At 48.2% G+C, this 25,132-nt stretch overlaps 1 protein-coding gene across 1 annotated transcript; it reads left to right on the top strand.

Moving 5' to 3' along the window:
* Nucleotides 1-441: 441 nt before the first annotated feature.
* Nucleotides 442-25,132, top strand: LOC138772296 (bactericidal permeability-increasing protein-like). Its single transcript, XM_069952595.1, has 16 exons — nucleotides 442-518; nucleotides 9,136-9,244; nucleotides 9,735-9,849; nucleotides 10,287-10,415; nucleotides 10,527-10,682; nucleotides 15,862-15,925; nucleotides 16,054-16,114; nucleotides 16,695-16,786; nucleotides 16,856-17,032; nucleotides 20,625-20,684; nucleotides 20,912-21,082; nucleotides 21,156-21,223; nucleotides 21,613-21,655; nucleotides 23,867-23,927; nucleotides 24,054-24,127; nucleotides 24,961-25,132. The coding sequence occupies exons 2-16, from the start codon at nucleotides 9,139-9,141 to the stop codon at nucleotides 25,060-25,062; spliced, it is 1,479 nt and encodes a 492-aa protein (XP_069808696.1). The 5' UTR covers nucleotides 442-518; nucleotides 9,136-9,138; the 3' UTR covers nucleotides 25,063-25,132.

Below are 25,132 nucleotides of genomic sequence, written 5' to 3'. Positions count from 1 at the left end.
AGAGAGCACTGTGTCAGACTGAAAAAAATACACCACTTCCTGCAGGACATACAGCAGCTGATAAGTACTGGAAATTACAAATCTATATAACTTTCTGACACCAGTTGATTTAAAAGAATCTTTTTTTTTTTTTTTTTTGCCCGAGTACCCCACTAGATGCACTGACTCCTCTGACACATGATAGATTTTGATACCCCAGAAGTGTATCACAGTTATATCCTGTGCAGGTAGGACATCTCAGGGGAATGTCATCCATGTCTGTAATGGGGTTAGAGGAGGGGATATCAGGCCCCCCTACTCCTATTCTGCCATCAATAAATCCAGTAGCTGTGGCTGCAGCGCCCCCTGGTGTCAGGACTGAACGCTTTGCTTTGCAGTGTAACTCTTCGGTCTCCTTCCTCCTCCTCCTGCAGTTTCTGCTTTCAGTTTTAGTGTATTTTACTCTATGAGACCAGAAAGGGTTTGGAAAGAGCATCTGAGATACAGAGGAGGCAGCGATCGGAGGAGGCCGTCACCAGGTCAGTGTCCCCCCACATCTCACAGATACACCTGACACCCCCAATATACGCCGTATGTATGCCCCCCTGCCCCTTGGCTAGCCGTCATCTCTAAAGCTGCATTCACAAGTTGTGTTACAATCAAAATTAGCCCAATTTATTATTTATTTTTTTTACTGTTTGTGCATTTTTTTTTGTTCTATAGAGTGGTTTTATGTAGCTTTTGTGTTTTATGCAAATCAGGTTTTCATTTTTATAATTAGCCAAAACTTAGGAGTAGAGCCGCCATAGGGGTGACTATCATAGAAAGGTTTGGGCTTTGTTTTCATCGTTTGTGCATATCGTCCATCTAGAGACTGTGGGTTAAGGTCATCTGAAGACTGTGGTGTAACACCATCTAGAGACTGTGGGGTAACACCATCTAGAGACTGTGGGGTAACACCATCTAGAGACTGTGGGGTAACACCATCTAGAGACTGTGGGGTAACACCAGCTAGAGACTGTGGGGTAACACCATCTAGAGATTGTGGGGTAACGTCATCTGAAGACTGTGGGGTAACACCAGCTAGAGACTGTGGGGTAACGTCATCTGAAGACTGTGGTGTAACACCATCTAGAGACTGTGGGGTAACACCATCTAGAGACTGTGGGGTAACGTCATCTGAAGACTGTGGTATAACACCATCTAGAGACTGTGGGGTAACGTCATCTGAAGACTGTGGTGTAACACCATCTAGAGACTGTGGGGTAACACCAGCTAGAGACTGTGGGGTAACGTCATCTGAAGACTGTGGGGTAACACCAGCTAGAGACTGTGGGGTAACGTCATCTGAAGACTGTGGGGTAACACCAGCTAGAGACTGTGGGGTAACACCATCTAGAGACTGTGTGGTAACGCCATCTAGAGACTGTGGGGTAACACCATCTAGAGACTGTGTGGTAACGCCATCTAGAGACTGTGGGGTAACACCATCTAGAGACTGTGTGGTAACGCCATCTAGAGACTGTGGGGTAATGTCATTTAAAGGACTGTGGGGTAACGTCATAGAGTAGAGACTGTGGGGTAATATCATTTAGAGACTGTGGGGTGACGTCATCTAAAGACTGTGGTCTAACACCATAGAGAGACTGTGGGGTAACGCCATATAGAGACTGTGGGGTAATGTCATGGAGTAGAGACTGTGGGGTAACGTCATGAAGTAGAGACTGTGGGGTAACGTCATCTAAAGACTGTGGTCTAACACCATATAGAGACTGTGGTGTAACACCATATAGAGACTGTGGTGTAACGCCATCTAGAGACTGTGGTGTAACGCCATATAGAGACTGTGGGGTAACGTCATGGAGTAGAGACTGTGAAGTAACATCATCTAGAGACTGTGGGGTAACGTCATCTAGAGACTGTGAGGTAACGCCATCTAGAGACTGTGAGGTAACGCCATCTAGAGACTGTGGTGTAACACCATATAGAGACTGTGGGGTAATGTCATTTTAAGACTGTGGTGTAACGCCATCTAGAGACTGTGAGGTAACGCCATCTAGAGACTGTGAGGTAACGCCATCTAGAGACTGTGGGGTAATGTAATTTTAAGACTGTGGTGTAACGCCATCTAGAGACTGTGAGGTAACGCCATCTAGAGACTGTGAGGTAACGCCATCTAGAGACTGTGGGGTACCATCAGGGAGTAGAGACAGATCACATCCCGGCTTCATCATCTTGGTCTTATACATTTACCTGTTTTATTGTGTTATTAGGCCGGGATCACACTGTGCTTCTGCCGTCTAATGTGTCCGTCTTATTGGGGTGGGGGTGGGGGGGGGGATGCAGCTGGGTGATATCCAGGAGCTGTTTGCCTTTGCCTTATATTATAACAAATTAGAATGTGTTTTATTTTTTCAGCATACAGAAACACATGAAAAAAATGCACATTTTTGTGGTGTAAAACAGCAAATTTAAATAATCAAAATTTTTTTTTGTAAAGTTATTTACTAAAGGGATAAATGTAAAAAATAAAATTTTATTTGGAATACCTATTGTTTTTCCAGTAAAATCAGACAGAGGCGGAGGAGTACAAAAAAACACACTAAAAACCGAAGTGCAACCATAGTCCAGCCGGCAGCCTCATGGAGGACATGATCCAACTATACAGGACAATGGCAGCATAGTGATTGGTCCCAGACATTGGGGGATCTTGCTGTGTGCGACCCATTAGGGACCCCTGTAGGATGGTGGGGATAATAGTTGTAGGGCGCTGGGGATGATAGTTGTAGGATGGGGGGGGGTAGTTGTAGGACGGAAGGTGTAGGATGGTGGGGATGATTGTTCTAGGACGGTGGGGACGGTAGTTGTAGGATAATGGATGGTAGTTGTTGGATGTTAGTCTAGGATGGTGGGGATGATAGTTGTAAGACGGTGGGGGTGGTAGTTGTGGGATGGTGGGATGGTAGTTGTAGGACGGTGGGGGTGGTAGTTGTGGGATGGTGGGATGGTAGTTGTAGGACGGTGGGGGTGGTAGTTGTGGGATGGTGGGATGGTAGTTGTAGGACGGTGGGGGTGGTAGTTGTGGGATGGTGGGATGGTAGTTGTAGGACGGTGGGGGTGGTAGTTGTGGGATGGTGGGATGGTAGTTGTAGGACGGTGGGGGTGGTAGTTGTGGGATGGTGGGATGGTAGTTGTAGGACGGTGGGGGTGGTAGTTGTGGGATGGTGGGATGGTAGTTGTAGGACGGTGGGGGTGGTAGTTGTAGGACGGCGGGGACAGTAGTTGTAGGACAGTGGGGGTGGTAGTTGTGGGATGGTGGGATGGTAGTTGTAGGACGGTGGGGGTGGTAGTTGTAGGACGGCGGGGACAGTAGTTGTAGGACAGTGGGGGTGGTAGTTGTGGGATGGTAGTTGTAGGACGGTGGGGGTGGTAGTTGTGGGATGGTGGTTGTAGGACGGTGGGGGTGGTAGTTGTGCGATGGTGGGGTAGTGGGGTGCGGTGTAGCAGAGTCCTCCCCTGTGGTCAGACGTGATGTCACACATTCTGCTTCCTTGTACTGGTTTTGGGTTTTCCCCAGGTGTTTGCGTTTCTCCCATACCCAGTAACACTAATAACTGGAGGCAGGGAGGTGACACTGGGAGCGGCTGGGTGACGGTACCATGTACAGTGCTACAGATGGTGTTGGTGCTATCCAATGCTACAGGCAGCTTCCAGCTCAGGGATAGAATAGGGAACTATGTGGACTGTCTTCTAAGCCCTATCAGAGTGGTCTCTGTCTCAAGCTTGTCCTCCCAGCATGCCCGAAATTGTGGTTTTGCAACAGCTGGAGAAGTATGTGTGGCAAAGGCTATCAGGGCATGCTGGGAGTTGCAGTTCTGCTCTGTAAATAGACCTGATATCAATCTGTTATATATGACCCTCCTAAAGGGGCCGCCCCAGTCTTCTACCTTCATGTTTTAATCTCAGCTGTCAGGCTGTGAACCTGCCCAGACCCATTATATTAAAGGGGTTATTCTAAGGCATCGCCCTTCCCAATAGCACCCTATGTCTGATATACATGTATAACCTGTGCTGCACAAGGGTGGGCCCATCTGCAAAGTAAATGGTTATTATGGTCACTCTCGTAGTCTGCAGTCTCGGGCAGTCCCCGAACACATATAGGAATGTCCCTTCTCTAGCGACACATCTCCAGCAGACCGGGTCCACCTGAGGTATTGTGGTGAGGCCCCGCTGCCAGGCACGATCGGTCACTTGCCAGATGGTGCTGTGTGACTCCACTATTGTAGTGGGTGCTCGGGATATAGCTGAGCCAGGTGTTATGCTGTCGTGGCGCCAGTGCCTGTTGGGCACACAGGTATGGGGGCACGCCTGCTTTTATTTTAGTGAGGCTGGCTATACCCATTCCCCTGTGGTCAGTAACCTGCCGGGCTGTGAGGGGGTCCCTTGGGCGTTTATCACGGTGGTCTGGAGTGGAGTTGTGACCCACTCGGACTATTGGTACCGCCACCCAGAGAAAGGGGAGATGACCCAAGGAAGGTGCAATGGCTGTGTAGGTGCTTGGATAAGAACCACAGAGTCCCGTTACAATAAATAAACTCTTCTTTACTGCGGGAATACTTGATTGAGTGATACACAATAGACTTTTGCCTTGATAACAAACTTTGGACTTGACGGACAAGACTTGTGCTGAGAGCTTAGGAGGTAGAATAGCCGTGCTGGCTTGGTTGCGTGCTTAGAAGTAGATTAAGTTCAGAAAAGTAGAGAGAAGGATGGCAAGAGAGTCCCAACCCAAGTAATACTGTGCTCTGCCGGAACTTTAGAAGTAGAATAAGTAGAGAGAATACTTGTGCCCGTGTTTTGACTCTGTGGTCTTTGCACCACCTATTGCCCACCAGTGTCGGGTGACCCGTCCTAGAGGGTGAAACAAGCGTCAGACCTTGTTACCTGCGATGAACAGAGTAATCAGAATTTTCTGGTTACACCCGCGCTGCGAGATAGAGTACATAGGCTTCTAGCAACTTTTCTCTATCCGGATTAGTTCCTCTTTCTTTAGGATACTGTCCGGCACCTTTAGACTTGTTCACGGCGTGGGCTGGGATGATCCCTGACTTTGTCCCCTCTGTGAGTGTTTAGCACTGCATAGTATGTACAAGTGCTACTTTCAAGAAACGAGTGTCTGTTCCCATGTTCGTCTGTTCTGTACCACACCTCAGACTACACTGGACTGTGTCCTCTAACAGGGGACTTGGCATAAGCCAGGGCCCAACTTGACTGCTGTAGGGACCGTTCTGTCTTGCGTCCTTCCTCTACAGAAACCAGAGTAAGACTAAGTGGGGGCTACACTTCCTCTCTCCATAAGACAACTTCCTACAGCATATGTAAAATGTGCTGTGAGTGGGTGAGAAGAGAGTGCAAGAAAGGAGATAGGTAGAGAAGAGAAAGAACTCTCACTGGTGCACAAATCACAGAAACAATAACCCTTTAGTTACCTACAGCTGTGCGATACTTAAGCATACAATATACATACTAGTGACATCTAGTGGCAAAACTTAGGCACTACTTCATTACCACTACCACTTTGGAGTACAGGATTTTGTGAGGGGTGAAAAGACAAGTAACACCTGTGGTGGGATACCACAGTATAAGTTTGTGCAGTTTGGAGGGTACTCTATACCAGCGGGCTAACAGCTTGTACCCAGCTTCTTGGAATTTGGAGTTGTTGGATGATCTATGCGTTAGATAGAAAATCTGCTGGATGTCGGTCAGGGCGATCCCCAGGTCAGTCTCCAAGTTCAAAATAAAAGTAGGAGGGATGGAGTAGATAGCAATAGCTTATAGGTCAGGGAGAGGGTATGCTGGAGAGGCTCCTTAGCTGCACACATTTTCTCAAAGGGAGTAAATGTGCCCGTGAGATGGGCAGGGGAATGCAACGTTGTCAAGTAGTGTGGTAGTTATGCCACCTGCCAGTGACCTAAGGGACAGGGCTCAGTCAGATCCCCAAGCAGGTCCGCAGAAATCCAGTTGTTGTCTCTTAGGAATTGGTGTGCTCTAAATATCTCAGCCTTTATCCAATCATGGAAGACCTTATCGGTCGGGCTGGGGCTGAAGTCAGGGCTCCCTAATATGAGGGTCATCCCACAAGTGAGGGGGACAAAGTGCTGCCCTGTCACACTAGGCATTGCTCCCACCTAGCCAGAATCCTGCTCCACACTGATGAGGGGCAACACCCCAAAACAGCTGCATGTGGATGGATACCTGGCCTTGGTTCTTCCCTTGTCATTACATTGGCTGATAGGGCCACTTAATATGGTGGTTTTGGTGGTTTCCTTACAGGAGCCGCCCCTAAGCTGGGGGATATCTGGCTAGTCCTTTGTTTCGAGACTCTTAAATGAGGCTCCACGGGTTTTATTTTGCATATTCATGTTTCCCAGGAAGCAATGCACCTAGGACTTCATTGCATTGAGCGCTTTTACTAGCAGCCGGCAGTGTTGTCGTTTGGTTGGCCTCCCTGAGATCAGCGATCTGTTTTGTCTTATGCCCTATCACCTTGTCTGAGCACGCTGCTAATGTAGGCCCGATGGTATTGAAGCTCACTGAGAAGGTCGCTTGATACCCATGCAATCCCTCGCAGAGGCGCTCCACTATAAGATTGCTCAATGGCAACCCACTGCTTCCTATTACTATTCCTTCACCAATCCACTATATGTTTGATTTGGGTGGCCAGATAGTACTACTTAAGATCAGGCAAGCCCACTCCTCCCTGATCCTTCGGATGTGTGAGGAATGCGCGCCCATTTGTCCACCCAGACAAGGAATCTCTGTGCCGCCGACATCGATGAAACGCCGCTGGTACACAGGACGGTAGGCACTGAAAAAGAAAAAACAATCTGGGCGCAGCGGCCGAACCATGCGTGGAGGCCTTTTACCCATCTGACACAATCCGTCTTAATGTTGTTTGGCAAAGGGATGTAGTTACGCTGATAGACGGTCCTCAGGTCTTCAGCCGGACGAATCCCTAGATCAGCGGTTCCCAACCGGGGCGCCGGGAGAACCCGCCAGGGGTGCCGCGGGATCCCTTTGGGAAATGCGACACTGTCCCTTTAATATCCCTAGAAGCTGTGTCACGCAGCTTCTAGGGATATACCGATCGGTTTGATGTTCCGCCCGCTCACACAGTGAGCGGGTGGAACATTCAATTGAGCAGAATGTAGGAGCAGGACCTGTCAGCGTCTTGCTCCAACATTCACTCCCATAGGCCGCTGGCACTTCATGCCAGCAGCTTATGGGAGGCCGGGACGTGACCTCTGCGGCAGGCGTGCTGACGTGACGTCATCACGCCTGCCGGAGGTCCCGTCCCCGCGGCTCACAAGATGGAGCCTGAAGAGAAGAAGAGCAGCCACGCAGCGCGGATTAGGTGAGTAGGATGTTTGTTTTTTTATGTATAGGTGGGGGCACAGCATGCAGGGGCCATTTATATTGAGGGGGCAGCAGAGCAGGGAGAGGGCACAGCATGGGCATTATTACTATATGGGGGGTACAGCATTGGCATTATTACTATATTGGGGGCACAGCATGGGCATTATTACTATATGGGGAATACAGGAGGCATTATTACTATATGGAGGGCAAAGCATGGGCATTACTACTATATGGGGAATACAGCAGGAGGCATTATTACTATACTGAGGGGCACAGCATGGGCATTATTACTATATGGAGGGCAAAGCATGGGCATTATTACTATATGGGGAATACAGCAGGAGGCATTATTACTATACTGAGGGGCACAGCATGGGCATTATTACTATATGGAGGGCAAAGCATGGGCATTATTACTATATGGGGAATACAGCAGGAGGCATTATTACTATACTGAGGGGCACAGCATGGGCATTATTACTATATGGGGGGTACAGCAGAAGGCATGATCACTATATTGAGGGCACAGCATGGGCAGTTTGGGAGCCTATAGGAGGGAGAAAGGGAAGCAAGTTGCTAGAAATGTGCAGAACCTAATATGTTTGTCTGGCAGGTTCTGAAGAGATGAAACGTAGCTGCAAGAAGTCGTCACGGAGGTCTGGACCAGATGGAGAGGAAGCGGAGAGGTACATCTCGGATCAAAGAAGACGTCACCTGTAAGTCCCTAAATAGCGGTTTTTTATATTGTGTAGAACATTATTTGGTAGGGGTGCCTCAAGCTAAATTTTTTTCTAAGGGGTGCCCCAAGGTGGAAAAGGTTGGGAAGCTCTGTCCTAGATATTTAATGGAATGTAAAACTAAAAGAGGAACAAAGATGCTCCACTAACTCACTCGCTAGGAAAACAGCCGGGGCTTCTGAGATGCCCCCCGAGAAGTAGAGTTAAAGGTAAGAAAATGAGGACTAAGTAGGTCTAGAAATGTTCTGTAGAAAAGTTATAGTTCTATCTCTGCTTGCTGTCAGTGATGTACCTGTGTGTTCAGTATACAGCTCTGGATATTGTAAGTGTTATGGATGTTCTTAGTCTGGATGGAACTAGAATGTTCACATTCACAGTCAGCAAGCAGAGATCTAAACCTACAATACACCCCCAGCAAACAGATGCCTGCTATGTAGCATATAGCTACATCATGCGCGAGTCAGCTCTGCTACATCATCAGCTAGTATGGAATACATACTGGGGTGATGTGATGCAAAATCAGTGAAAAAAACAGTCCTGTGTTTATTGTGCAATAGTAATGAGAGCAGCGGGCAGGAAAGAAAGCTAAGGGAGCGAGTACACAAACGGACCAATCAGGGAGAAGCATCATGGGAAATGTAGTTCCCAGGCTGGCGCCATCTTGGATATAGATCGTCTTTTAGAAAAAACTTGTAACTCAGGAACAGCAGCAGCTAGAAAGACAGGAGACGGCTCAAAATACTCAGGGAAACTTGGTGAGTAAGACCAGCTAGGTTTTTATTTTAGCTCTTACGTGGATAACCCCTTTAATACAGTCTAGATAATTGACATTGTCATTGCCGGGTGGTCTACAGGGCCGGTGCCATGCTGTAAGCCAGTCTGTGCCATACCCAGCCTATTGCATCCATTGATGACCCTATTTGACCTCACCTGTTAGGGGTTATAGGTCAGGTCTGGATGCATTGTCATCTGTGTTCATTTACCAATTTCTCCCCATCAGATAATGGAGCTCAGTCTGATCCTTCTCACCTTTGGCTTCATCCTATCCGGAGCCAATGCGACTGACCCCGGAGTGAAGGGCAGGCTGACCTTGAAGGGCCTGCAGTACGGTGAGTGCACCGCCCCCTATAGGTCATAGTGTAGTCACCCACCACCCCCTGGTGATCCCATAGCATTTAAAGCAGCAACAGGGAACCTTCAGCCCTCCAGCTGTTGAAAAAAACTACAATTCCCATCATGCCGGGACAGGCAAAGCTTTAGTTTTGGCTGTCCAGGCGTGATGGGAGTTGTAGTTTTGCAACAGCTGGAAGGCCAAAGGTTTCCCATCACTAATTTTTTTTTTTTTTTTTTTGCAGACAGCACCACCCCCGTTCCCAGGCTGTGTGCGGTATTGCAGCTCAATTCCATTAAATTGAATAAGTGAGTTGTAATACCACACACAACCTGAGGTCAGGAGTGGTGCTAGTTTTGGAACAATACTGGCATGTTGGGTATGGTGGGAGATGAGGGTGAGTTCACACCAGCGCAGAATTCTGGATGCTAAAATGTGAACCCATCCCTATAGCTCTAATGATGACCTGTTCCCTTCTCACTCCGCAGCCTGGCAGGTGGGCTTAGAGGAGGCGCACAAGCGACTAGATACCGTTCACATCCCCGACGTCAGCGGCTCGGTCTCTGTTGCTGTTCTTGGCCGCATTGACTATTATGTCACAGAGTAAGTTGTCACGGCCAATGATAAGGGAAATCACTCAGACTTAAAGGGACACTCCAAACTCATGGATACACTGGGCTGGAAGGGGCGGGGCCTGACTGATAGCTTTATCAATGTAGCACTGTGTCAGTGCAGGGAGTTTGGAGTGGCTATAAGAAAAGGAATTATAATACCGCACACAACCTGAGGACAGGGGTGGCGCTGTGCTTGTGCTAAGTCTCAATTGGGATTGCTGATAACAGAAAACAGTAGCCTGTCTCCTGTAATGTGGGGGATTCTGCTGTATTGCATTGTGGGAGATGTAGTCTCTTTCCCATTAGGCTGCCTGATGATATGCCATGCAGCAGATGTGACAGGACACAGGGTGGTGTGTGCAGCTTTGGCTGTGACTGGAGGAGACACCAGCAGCCATGTTGGATCACACTTTGTTGTTGCTTCAGGTTACAGATACGGACCCTGGATCTCTCCTCATCAGATATCTCATTCTCACCGGACACCGGGGTCAACGTCTCCATCAACAACGGGGAAATCCAGGTGACAGGACTCCTGCGGATCGAAACCTGGCTCTTGTGAGTCTATAGGGGGCGCTGGAGGGAGAGGTGCTGGGAAAGCTGAGTGACAACCCATCACCCTGCTCTCCCAATGAGACAACTAAGGAGCAATCCTCTTCTCCTCCGCAGCTCCGCGTCCTCCTGGCTGGAGCTCAGCGTCCAAGGTCTGACCCTAGATGCCGCCCTGGGGATCACATGCGATGACAGCGGACGTGGTGCCGTATGGTCCGCCGGCTGCTCCTCCAATGCCAGAGATGTCAACCTAAATTTCCACGGTGGAGCTGGGTCAGTATTATCTATCTATCTCTTTTCTTTTTTTAAGAATTTATTTTAGATTTTGCAAAAAGTACAAACATAAGAACAATCAGGCCCAATACGCCCGGAAAATCACATGGTGGACTCAACACCCCAAAATACAATGCACACCTCAGGGTGAGTAACAATAGGTGAGGGCCAGGAGGAGGCAGGTTAAAAGGTCAAAGAGCAGCCCCCCCCCTCTCTAACCCCAGATTCCCAGATACATTTAAATATCTGCTGTCTTATTAAGCATAAGACAGTGTATCCACATTTTTTAAAAATTTTTGAGGGCATTTATGGTTTTCATAAAGGACCTGAGACAGGGGGCCATATTTATTAGCAGGTTGTTTCCAGCGAGCCAGTGAGGGCACCTCAGTACATTTCCAGTCTGTAATGTGCGGTGTGCGTAACCTCATTTATAACACCAAGCAAACAGACAGTAGGAGTCCAAAGATAGAGGAACCCACAGCGGTCGGACAGGAATTGTAGGACCCAGCGCCAGAAGGGTTGAACCTTGGGGCAGTGCCACCCAGCGTGAAGGAAAGTCCCAACATCAGTCTGACAGGTATCAGAGGACATCACCCCCATCATCCTGAGCTGCTCCGGAGGGTAGTAGGTTCTCTGCAGAAAACGGAACTGAATTAGTCGGTCCCTTGCACTGACCTCTATCTATCTAATCTATCTCCTATCTATCTATCTATCTATCTATCTATCTCCTATCTATTTATCTATCTATCTCCTATCTATCTATCTATCTATCTCCTATCTCCTATCTATCTATCTATCTATCTATCTATCTATCTATCTATCTATCTATCTATCTATCTCCTATCCTATCTATCTATCTATCTATCTATCTATCTCCTATCTATCTATCTCCTATCTCCTATCTCCTATCTATCTATCTACTGTCTATCTATCTATCTATCTATCTATCTATCTATCTATCTATCTATCTCCTATCTATCTATCTATCTCCTATCTATCTATCTCCTATCTATCTCCTATCTATCTATCTATCTATCTATCTATCTCCTATCTATCTATCTATCTATCTATCTATCTATCTATCTATCTATCTATCTCCTATCTATCTCCTATCTATCTATCTATCTCCTATCTATCTATCTCCTATCTATCTCCTATCTATCTATCTCCTATCTATCTATCTCCTATCTATCTATCTATCTATCTATCTATCTCCTATCTATCTCCTATCTATCTATCTTCTATATATCTATCTATCTATCTATCTATCTATCTATCTATCTATCTATCTTCTATCTATCTATCTATCTATCTATCTATCTATCTATCTATCTATCTCCTATCTATCTCCTATCTATCTATCTATCTATCTTCTATATATCTATCTATCTCCTATCTATCTATCTCCTATCTATCTATCTATCTATCTATCTATCTATCTATCTTCTATCTATCTATCTATCTATCTATCTATCTATCTCCTATCTATCTATCTATCTATCTATCTCCTATCTATCTATCTATTCAAAAAATTCCAACAGCACTTCCCAATATCTTCAAAAACTTGAAATATTTTTCAATATTTTTCAATCACATAAAAAACAAACACTGTGGCATAGCAAAAAATCAAGCGACGTTTCTCCCGTCTCACACGGCCATTTTCAAGCTCATATCCCCAAGTGATAATCAAACTTATATATCAAACAAGTGACTAAATTTTACACTCCATTGGTTGTTTCAAGTGTCCATCTCTTACAAGTGTTCTCTGATAGGAGGCAATCAAAGTCCATCTGTGCCATTGTGTTTCAGTGGGTTCTTTGTAAGGCAATGTGCGGTGTTAACCCTTTTTGTGCTAAAGTGAGTGACTGCTTGAAATTACCCACTAGCAAGTTCCTCATAATAAAGGTGATAAGAAATACACAGTAATAAATACAATAAGTCCATCATAAGTAGCAGCGAAGAAGGATAGACAGCACTATGTTATCCCCATCATTTGGATCTTTTCAGAGCATGATTCATAACCATGAGATATATGTTGCTGTAAGGTAGTGTTCACATTGTACTGACCAATGTTGCATTCTGCATACTCTAGTTCGGCAAATCCGGGGTCATTCAGTCTTCAACTCCATCAGATCTCTCCAAGGGAGGTACAGCTTCACTTCCCCAGGTGCCGTTCAGACCACTTCTGGTCACTCTAGGGTCTATTGCAAAAGCTGCCAAGGTCTTGTTCACATGTAGCGCATGTTCCCAATCTCATTTGTTGTGGCTTTGGGTCCTCCGGCGTTCGACTTCCTTGGATCTCTCCACGGAAGGTACAGCCTTTAGATCCTCTGCTCTGCTGACCTCTCCAGGTCTTAGAAAAAAAAACTGCATGGGAAACGCCTCTAGTGTGTACAGATACTTATATAAAAAAAATATATTTTTTCTTTTCATGCTCCTATAGTGATCCAAATAGATGCGTCCTACTTCGTGCCTTCCGGCTGTACCTTCTGTGGAGAGATCCAAGGAAGTCGAACGCCGGAGGACCCAAAGCCACAACAAATGAGATTGGGAACATGCGCTACATGTGAACAAGACCTTGGCAGCTTTTGCAATATACCCTAGAGTGACCAGAATGGTCTGAACGGCACCTGGGGAAGTGAAGCTGTACCTCCCTTGGAGAGATCTGATGGAGTTGAAGGCTGAATGACCCCGGATTTGCCGAACTAGAGTATGCAGAATGCAACATTGGTCAGTACAGTGTGAACACTACCTTACAGCAACATATATCTCATGGTTATGAATCATGCTCTGAAAAGATCCAAATGATGGGGATAACATAGTGCTGTCTATCCTTCTTCGTTGCTACTTATGATGGACTTATTGTATTTATTACTGTGTATTTCTTATCACCTTTATTATGAGGAACTTGCTAGTGGGTAATTTCAAGCAGTCACTCACTTTAGCACAAAAAGGGTTAACACCGCACATTGCCTTACAAAGAACCCACTGAAACACAATGGCACAGATGGACTTTGATTGCCTCCTATCAGAGAACACTTGTAAGAGATGGACACTTGAAACAACCAATGGAGTGTAAAATTTAGTCACTTGTTATATATATAAGATTGATTATCACTTGGGGATATGAGCTTGAAAATGGCCGTGTGAGACGGGAGAAACGTCGCTTGATTTTTTGCTATGCCACAGTGTTTGTTTTTTTATGTGATTGAATAAATATTTCACGTTTTTGAAGATATCGGGAAGTGCTGTTGGAATTTTTTGAATATATCCTCCAGGATCCAAGGTCAGGATCATCCAGCCGGCACCCACAAGACGAGCTCCAAGCTGTGCTGCTTGCAATACTTATATGTATCTTATCTCATCTAACCTGCTCAAAAAATAGAGGGAACACTTAAAACAACACAATATAACTCCAAGTAAGGGCACCTTCATACATACCGGATTCGCATGCAGATTTCTCACTGCAAGTTTGCAGCGAAATCCGCTGCGAATCCGTGTAGTGTGAAGTTGAATAGGGTTACATACCGGCAGAGGAATTTTCATTCCACTGTGTGTAACCCGGCCCCTTTAGGGGGTCAGAGCCACCTCATCAGGTGCATGCCCGGGCCGTGTAGGGAGGTCATACACCTCATCAGGAGTATGCCCGGGCCTTGTAGGGAGGTCATACACCTCATCAGGAGCATGCCCGGGCCGTGTAGGGAGGTCATACACCTCATCAGGAGTATGCCCGGGCCTTGTAGGGAGGTCATACAGACACCTCATCAGGAGCATGCCCGGGCCTTGTAGGGAGGTCATACAGACACCTCATCAGGAGCATGCCCGGGCCGTGTAGGGAGGTCATACACCTCATCAGGAGCATGCCCGGGCCTTGTAGGGAGGTCATACAGACACCTCATCAGGAGCATGCCCGGGCCTTGTAGGGAGGTCATACACCTCATCAGGAGTATGCCCGGGCCTTGTAGGGAGGTCATACAGACACCTCATCAGGAGCATGCCCGGGCCGTGTAGGGAGGTCATACACCTCATCAGGAGCATGCCCGGGCCGTGTAGGGAGGTCATACACCTCATCAGGAGCATGCCCGGGCCGTGTAGGGAGGTCATACACCTCATCAGGAGCATGCCCGGGCCGTGTAGGGAGGTCATACACCTCATCAGGAGCATGCCCGGGCCGTGTAGGGAGGTCATACACCTCATCAGGAGTATGCCCGGGCCGTGTAGGGAGGTCATACACCTCATCAGGAGCATGCCCGGGCCTTGTAGGGAGGTCATACACCTCATCAGGAGCATGCCCGGGCCGTGTAGGGAGGTCATACACCTCATCAGGAGCATGCCCGGGCCGTGTAGGGAGGTCATACACCTCATCAGGAGTATGCCCGGGCCGTGTAGGGAGGTCATACACCTCATCAGGAGCATGCCCGGGCCGTGTAGGGAGGTCATACACCTCATCAGGAGTATGCCCGGGCCGTGTAGGGAGGTCATACACCTCATCAGGAGCATGCCCGGGCCTTGTAGGGAGGTCATACACCTCATCAGGAGTATGCCCGGGCCGTGTAGGGAGGTCATACACCTCATCAGGAGCATGCCCGGGCCGTGTAGGGAGGTCATACACCTCATCAGGAGTATGCCCGGGCCGTGTAGGGAGGTCATACACCTCATCAGGAGCATGCCCGGGCCGTGTAGGGAGGTCATACACCTCATCAGGAGTATGCCCGGGCCTTGTAGGGAGGTCATACAGACACCTCATCAGGAGCATGCCCGGGCCTTGTAGGGAGGTCATACAGACACCTCATCAGGAGCATGCCTGGGCCTTGTAGGGAGGTCATACACCTCATCAGGAGCATGCCCGGGCCGTGTAGGGAGGTCATACAGCCACCTCATCAGGAGCATGCCCGGGCCTTGTAGGGAGGTCATACAGACACCTCATCAGGGGCATGCCTGGGCCTTGTAGGGAGGTCATACACCTCATCAGGAGCATGCCCGGGCCGTGTAGGGAGGTCACACAGACACCTCATCAGGAGCATGCCCGGGTGGTGTAGGGAGGTCATACAGGCACGTGGAGGCCACACACATTACATCTATATATAATCAGTCACATCTAGGAGGGCTTATTGAGGGGTCCCCGTATTTTTTGAGCAGTCTGTCTATCTCTCTATCTAATATCTTTCTATATACACAGATGGCTATTTAACATGTTTAAGAACGCCATCATGGGCCCCCTACATGATGCTCTGCACAGTCAGGTGAGTACGCGGTGCGCTCTTCTCATCGTCTGTAGCGGGTGGTGGTAGGGATGTCGGTGGCGGTGGTGATGACGGTGGTGGGGGTGTTGGTGATGTCGCATTCTTCATGTCTTTTTCGTTTCTCATAGATTTGTCCTCAGTTTTCCAATGCAGTTAAACACATGGAGACAATTCTAAGCAGCCTCCCAGGTACGCGGCTTGCAGTGATGCCGCTCTGCAATGTCCAGCCTCCCCCTGCCCATCATCAGACTGCGCCATTGTGTCCTCCCAGAATTCGCGGCACTCTGGATGAGAGGATTTCCCCATGCAGAGGAGGAGGGGGGCGCCATTGCTGGTCAACACCCATCATCCCATCACCCCAGTCACCATCACTCATCATCCCAGTCACCACCACCCATCACCACAGTCACCATCACTCATCATCCCAGTGACCATCACTCATCATCCCAGTCACCACCACCCATCACCACAGTCACCATCACTCATCATCCCAGTGACCACCACCCATCACCACAGTCACCACCACCCATCACCACAGTCACCATCACTCATAATCCCAGTGACCACCACCCATCACCACAGTGACCACCACCCATCACCACAGTCACCATCACTCATCATCCCAGTGACCACCACCCATCACCCCAGTCTCCATCACTCATCATCCCAGTTACCATCACTCATCATCCCATCACCCCAGTCACCATCATCCATCATCCCAGTCAGGTCATGGACTGACATTTACTAAACTCTCCGATTGTATTTCCAGTTTCCTTGGCCGTGGATCAGATTTCCACATTTGAGATCTCATTGCTGGGTCCTCCGAGCATCACAGAGAAGAACTTTGACCTCCTGGTGAAGGTAGGTGGTGAGGGTGATGGGCTGGCGTAGCGGACATATAAGCCCCTCACTGTGATTCTTCCTCCTCAGGGGGAGTTTGTGGGTCGGTATCATCACTGGGATCTGCCGTTTCCTCCGGAGAAGCTTGTCCTACCAGACGTTGACTCCCGCATGTTGATCCTGGCGCTGTCGGAATTCACAGCAAACTCTGCTGGGTTTGTGCACTATCAAGAGGGGGCGCTGCAAATAAACGTCACTGATGACATGGTGTGTGAAGGCCTCTACTAAGCAGTTATCTAAACTCTCCTACAAGACCCTGTAAAATATCACAGACCCTGGACCAGACCCCTAAACTAATACAGACCCCAGACCAGACCCCTAATCTAATACAGACCCCAGACCAGACCCCTAAAGTAAGGCTGGGTTCACACTATGGAACTAGAGCGGAGAATTTCCGCCGGATTCCGTAGCTCGTACCCGTTTACGGCCATGCGCCTCTCCTATGTGTCAATTCTTTCAGCGGAATGCGGAATCCGCCCATGCATAGAATGGTATCTATGGCACGGGCGGAGAGGCATGCGGCCGTGAACAAGTACAAGCTACGGAATCCGGCGGAAATTCTTTGCTCTGGTTCCGTAGGCTGGGTTCCCTAAGGCTGGGTTCACACTGAGGAATTCTCATGGATTTTCAGGCAGATTCCGTGGCAAAATGCGCACAAAATCCGCCCATTAAGAACGAACATTGTGAATGTACATTGGCTTTAATGGGCTTTTTGCTTATGTGTTTACACAGCGGAATTTCCGCACTGAAAATTCCGTCGCGGATCTGCTTTCCACCTGAAGAATTGACATGTCAATTGTTGGGGCGGATTCCGCTAGAGGAATCCTATAGAAGTCAATGAGGGTTGAATTCAGCTCAAATTCTGCTCCTATTCTGCCAGGGATAAATAGGCGAGGAATTTAAAGCAGAAAACTTTCTGCTTCAATTCCTTGAGAATTCCTCAGTGTGAATCCAGCCTCATACAGACACCAGACCCCTATACTAATACAGACCATAGACTGGACCCCTAAACTAATACAGACCCCAGATCAGACTCCTAATCTAAGGGTGGTATTACACGTGCCGATGGGGACCCGATAATACCTGTAAACAAGCCCCGATCTGCTAGATCAGTCGGCGCCTGTCTAATATAGGTTCTAACCTATATCAATGATCAGCCGATAAACGTTGTCATCGGCTGATCATTGCATTTTTTTCACAGACTGATAATTGGCCGATTATCGTTCTGTGTGAGGGTATGTGCACACTGAGCAATTCTAGCGGAATTCTGCCCGAATTCCACCATAAAAAGCGGGCGGAATCCGCGTGGAATTCCGCCTGTGTAAATGCAACATTGCTCTTTCCATAGAGAACAATGGGATTTCCGACTGCCCGTGCACACAGAGTAAATTTCCGTCCAGAATTCCGCGCAGAATCCGCATTCCGCCCGAAGAATGTACATGTCAATTCTTTGGGCGGATTCCGCTAGAGGAATCTTATAGAAGTCAATGGGGTTTGAATTCTGCTGGTAATTCCGCTTGCATTCCGCTTGATTTCCGCTCGAATTCTGCTCGAATTCCGCCAGAGCAGAATAGGCGAGGAATTTCAAGCAGAAATTTTTCAGCTACAATTCCTCGAGAATTGCTCAGTGTGCAAGGGCCCTCTGGCAGAAAGCGCATCCAAGGCAGAAATTTCAGTGTGGAAATTCCGCTGTGTAAACAAATAAGCAGAAAGCCCATTAAAGCCAATGTACATTCATAATGGTAATTTTTTACAGGCATTTTGACGTGGAATCCGCCTGAATTCTGCGAGATTTGCTTAGTGTGAACCTACTCTAAGGGTAAGTTCACACTGAGTAAGAACGGCGGAATTCACTTAATTGAGCGAAGAGCGGCGGCTGCGGAGGAGCGTGCGCCCTCTCATTCACTGACAGTGGGATGCTGGGATTCCGCGGCGGAGCTGCCATACTTACTCAGTGTGAACATACCCTAATACAGACCCCAGACCAGACTCCTAATCTAATACAGACCCCTAAACTAATACAGACCCCAAACCAGACGCCTAAACTAATACAGACCCCTAAACTAATACAGACCCACGACCAGACCCCTAAACTAATACAGACCCACGACCAGACCCCTAAACTAATACAGACCCCAGACCAGACCCCTAATCTAATACAGACCTCAGACCAGACCCCTAAACTAATACAGACCCCTAAACCAATACAGGCCCTGGACCACACCCTTAATCTAATACAGACCCCAGACCAGACCCCTAATCTAATACAGACCCCAGACCAGACCCCTAAACTAATACAGACCCAAGACCAGACCCCTAATCTAATACAGATCCCAGACCAGACCCCTAAACGAATACAAACCCCTAAACCAATACAGGCCCCAGACCCCTAAACTAATACAGACCCCAGACCAGACCCCTAATCTAATACAGACCCTGGACCACACCCCTAATCTAATACAGATCCCAGACCAGACCCCTAATCTAATACAGACCCTAGACCAGACCCCTAATCTAATACTGACCCCAGACCAGAACCCTAAACTAATACAGGCCCCAGACCCCTAAACTAATACAGACCCCAGACCAGACCCCTAATCTAATACAGACCCCTAAACCAATACAGGCCCCAGACCCCTAATCTAATACAGACCCCAGACCAGACCCCTAATCTAATACAGATCCCAGACCAGACCCCTAAACTAATACTGACCCCAGACCAGACCCCTAATCTAATACAGACCCCAGACCAGACCCCTAATCTAATACAGACCCCTAAACCAATACAGGCCCCAGACCCCTAATCTAATACAGACCCCAGACCAGACCCCTAATCTAATACAGATCCCAGACCAGACCCCTAAACTAATACTGACCCCAGACCAGACCCCTAATCTAATACAGATCCCAGACCAGACCCCTAATCTAATACAGACCCTAGACCAGACCCCTAATCTAATACAGATCCCAGACCAGACCCCTAAACTAATACAAACCCCTAAACCAATACAGGCCCCAGACCCCTAATCTAATACAGACCCCAGACCCCTAATCTAATACAGACCCCAGACCAGACCCCTAAACTAATACAGACCCCAGACCAGACGCCTAAACTAATACAGACCCCAGACCTGACCCCTAAACTAATACAGACCCTAGACCAGACCCCTAATCTAATACAGATCCCAGACCAGACCCCTAATCTAATACAGACCCCTAAACCAATACAGGCCCCAGACCCCTAATCTAATACAGACCCCAGACCAGACCCCTAAACTAATACTGACCCCAGACCAGACCCCTAATCTAATACAGACCCTAGACCAGACCCCTAATCTAATACAGATCCCAGACCAGACCCCTAAACTAATACAAACCCCTAAACCAATACAGGCCCCAGACCCCTAATCTAATACAGACCCCAGACCCCTAATCTAATACAGACCCCAGACCAGACCCCTAAACTAATACAGACCCCAGACCAGACCCCTAAACTAATACAGGCACCAGACCCCTAAACTAATACAGACCCCAGACCAGACCCCTAATCTAATACAGACCCCTAAACCAATACAGGCCCCAGACCCCTAATCTAATACAGACCCCTAATCTAATACAGACCCCAGACTAGTAGAGACCTCTTTGTCTCCGCTTCACCCCGGGCACTGGGATTGGTTAGGATACCTACTCTTTTGGGGGTTTAGGTGGTCTCCATATTCTTGGTAATGACCCCTTTAAAGACCTCACTGAAGAGTTGACTTAGTAGCAATACAAGGAATTGATGTTGCTGTTGTTTTAGATCCCGAAGCAATCCCCCATTCACCTGAACATGAGGAGTCTCGCCATGTTTGTGCCGGAGGTAAGAGAGTGTCCTGACTGTATGTGATGGCAGACTTTGCACCAAGAGCTATCACCTGCCTTCCATGGGAAGAGACAAGCAGTGTCAATGGGAAGAGACAAGCAGCATTCATATTAGCTGCTATGGGCACCTGCTCCTTCCATCAGAGGCGTCCTTCAGGCTGCTGCTTGGCTGCTATGGGCATTGCCTCCAGTATGTCCCCCTGATGTCTCTCCCTCCATTTACAGCTCCCCAGCCATTTCCCAGACTCCCTGCCCATCCTCCTCCAGGTATCGGCTCGATCAGCCCCGACTGTCAGCTGCCAACCGGACTCTCTAACTGTGCAGGTGTCTGCAGACGTCCAGGCCTATGTCACCTACCCCAACCAGACACAGATCCCTATTTTCCAGATCCAGGTGGTGAGTTACTGCAGGAGGACATGATGGGGATCTTACCGGGTGATCTCTTATGACCCCAATATTCTGTGTACAGGACTCAGTGACCGAGGTGAACGTGGTCCTAGCCGAGGAGACAATGGGAGCGACCATAGCGGTGAAAAAGTGAGTTCACCGATAACCATACTAGTCAAGATCCAATGTAGCTAACATTATTCTGAATTTCCTCCAGAGCTGCACTCACTATTCTGCTGGTGGGGTCACATGTTATACTGACATCCCCTGCCGCCAGCTAGAAGCTTATCCCAGCACTATGTAATAGTTATGTTAGACATCACTTTGGGACATATCTGGTGTATTCTGCATAATAACCGTGCCTAAGGCTCTCCAGCTGTTGGGGAACTACAATTCTCAGCATGCTCTGATAACATGCAGGATATGCTGGGAGTAGTAGGTTTTAGCTGAAAAGTAACAGGATGAGACCACAGATCTACAGGGAAGTGGAGGTAGATGACATGTGACTCCCTGGCAGCTGAATCCAGTTTTTCTTACAGTTTTTCGCTGAAACTGATTCATTCCAGTGTGGGCCCTGTCAAGGTGAGTTATCTATTATCTATCTATCCATCGATCTATCTATCTATCTCCTATCTATCTATCCATCGATCTATCTATCCATCGATCTATCTATCCATCGATCTATCTATCCATCGATCTATCTATCCATCGATCTATCTATCCATCGATCTATCTATCCATCGATCTATCTATCCATCGATCTATCTATCCATCGATCTATCTATCCATCGATCTATCTATCCATCGATCTACCTATCCATCGATCTATCTATCCATCCATCCATCCATCCATCCATCCATCGTTGGGAAAATAAGAATGGAGAGGGGGGGGGGGGTAACTTCACCTGTGAGACATAGAATCTATAGAACATTCCAAATAATCACATTGTAAAATTTACAAATAATTATTCACAATTTTATTACATAAAATAAAGATTTGATCACCGACCGACCAGCGAGAATTCTGCCGCTCACTGCCGCTGTTAGTTTCTCTATAAGAAGCTCCTTCTACTCTGCCCTCATTACGCGGATGACCTGCACCTGTTTCATCTTGGTACCTGTATAATAATCACCTGTCCTCACACTCCAACCTCTCCACCATGGCCAAAACATTGTTGACCTGCACAAGGCTGGGATGGGCTACAGAACAATAGGCAGCAGCTTGGTGAGACGGCTGTTGGTGCAATTATTAGGCAATGGAGGAAACACAAGATGGCTGTCAATCTTTCTCCGTTTGGGGCTCCATGCAGCATCTCACCTTGTGGGGTAAGGATGATTTTGAAAAAGGTCAGAAATCAGCCCAGAACTACATGGGAGGACCTGGTCACTGATCTGAACAAAGCCAGGACCGTAGTCTCACAGATTACCGTTAGTGACACACCAGCACATGTCCAGGCCTGTGTGACGTCACCAATGACCATCTGGATAATCCAGAGGAGACATGGGAGAAGGTCATGTGGTCAGATGAGACCAAAATACAACTTTTTGGTTTTTAATTCCACTCGCTGTGTTTGAAGGAAGAAGAAGAAGGATGAGGACAACTCAACCCACCTGTATAAAAAGGAGGATGGATGGGCCCGTGTATCACCAGATACCACAACCTCCTTCCCCCAGTAAAGGCAGTGAAGATGGGTGGAGGGCAAGTCTTCTAGCTGACAATGACCCGAAACCCCTAGCCGGTACAACTAAGGAGGAAAAACAGGGACAACTAAGGACAAAACCCACAGCCGGGACAACTAAGGACGAAACCTCCAGCTGGGACAACTAAGGAGGAGACACACAGGACAACTAAGGACAAAACCCACAGCCGGGACAACTAAGGACGAAACCTCCAGCTGGGACAACTAAGGAGGAGACACACAGGACAACTAAGGAGGAACCCCACAGCCGGGACAACTAAGGAGGAACCCCACAGCCGGGACAACTAAGGACAAAACCCACAGCCGGGACAACTAAGGAGGAGACACACAGGACAACTAAGGAGGAGGCACACAGGACAACTAAGGAGGAAACCCACAGCCGGGACAACTAAGGGGGAAACCCACAGCCGGGACAACTAAGGAGGAAACACACAGCCGGGACAACTATGGAGGAAACCCACAGCCGGGACAACTAAGGAGGAGACCCACAGCCGGGACAACTATGGAGGAAACCCACAGCCGGGACAACTATGGAGGAAACCCACAGCCGGGACAACTATGGAGGAAACCCACAGCCGGGACAACTATGGAGGAAACCCACAGCCGGGACAACTATGGAGGAAACTCACAGCCGGGACAACTATGGAGCAAACCCACAGCCGGGACAACTAAGGAGGAGACACACAACCGGGACAACTAAGGAGGAAACCCGACAACTGAGGAGCGGCTCCATAAGAAGCATTTCAAGGTCCTGGAGTGGCTGCCAGTCTCCACACCTGAACCCAATAACAAAATCTTTGGAGGGAGATGAAACTCAATGTTACCCCCCAGATGTGTATAGTGGAGGGGGACACAATCCTGCTGCAGTGTCTGCAATCCTGGTCAGGACCTCCTGGAAACGTCCGACCTCTGTTACCGCAAACAAAGGTTTCTGCACCAAATATTAACTTCTCTTCTTCTCTTGTACCACATCCTTATTTCCTGGAATAAGATGCATTATGTCTCAGGCTTTGTCTCCACCTACGGGTGAGGAGGGGGATAGCAGCGGGGTATGCCCTGTATGACCCCTATCGTGTCCTGTATCTTCTATTAGATGGACAATCTGCAGAGGACCCTGAGCCTTGGCCTGAAGCTCATGACTCCGATGCTTAACGGTGAGTGTTATGGTGGGGGCCCCTCTATGTGCCTGGAGCCCCCCGCACACCTGGGCACTGTACACATAGGCCAGTGATATTAGGGGGGTCTTGTACGTTGCAATAACCTCTATAATGTGTCCACAGAGCGACTCAAGACCATGCTCCCACTGCCAACACCGCTGCTCCGACTCCAAGACCCCTTCATCCGCGTGCTGCAGGTGAAAATGCCGCCACCAGGTCACAGGCTCAGCAGACAGTACCACAAGACAGGCTTAGATACACCAGCTCAGCACTGTATCACACGTGACAGGCTTAGATACAACAGCTCAACACAGTATCACACATGACAGGCTTAGATACACCAGCTCAGCACAGTATCACACAAGACAGGCTTAGATACACCAGCTCAGCACTGTATTACACATGACAGGCTTAGATACACCAGCTCAGCACTGTGTTACATATGACAGGCTTAGATACAACAGCTCAACACAGTATCACACATGACAGGCTTAGATACACCAGCTCAGCACTGTATTACATATGACAGGCCTAGATACACCAGCTCAGCACTGTATCACATGTGACAGGCTTAGATACACCAGCTGAGCACTGTATCACACGTGACAGGCTTAGATACAACAGCTCAGCACTGTATCACATGTGACAGGCTTAGATACAACAGCTCAACACAGTATCACACATGTGACAGGGTTAGATACACCAGCTCAGCACTGTATTACATATGACAGGCCTAGATACACCAGCTCAGCACTGTATCACATGTGACAGGCTTAGATACACCAGCCCAGCTTGTACATGATAGGAACATGTAGCAGCTCTGCAGACAGTGCTGCAATTAGACAGTAGTGCACATGATAGGCTTAGATACACCAGCTTGTCAGACAGTATCACACATGATAGGCTTAGATACACCAGCCCAGTAGACAGTATCACACATGATGGGGTTAGATACCCAGGCTGAGCAGCACCATTGCCATAGTCTCGCCCTCTTCCACCCTCCTCACCGGGGTCTCCGCTCTCTCCTCAGGGGTATCTAATCATCATGACTGATCTCCAGGTGACGCCGCTCTCTCACAGTTCCGTGAAGCCTGAGAACCGTCTGTACAGCGATCGTTTCACCGTGCTTTGAGCAGCCGCCCTGAGAAGCCATAATCAATCAATATCAGTGATCACCATCAGATTAAACCTGTTGTATCGTT

The sequence above is a fragment of the Dendropsophus ebraccatus genome, chromosome 14 (genome assembly GCF_027789765.1).
Source record: "Dendropsophus ebraccatus isolate aDenEbr1 chromosome 14, aDenEbr1.pat, whole genome shotgun sequence".
NCBI lineage: Eukaryota > Metazoa > Chordata > Amphibia > Anura > Hylidae > Dendropsophus > Dendropsophus ebraccatus.
This window is presented reverse-complemented; position numbering and strand designations above follow the sequence as displayed.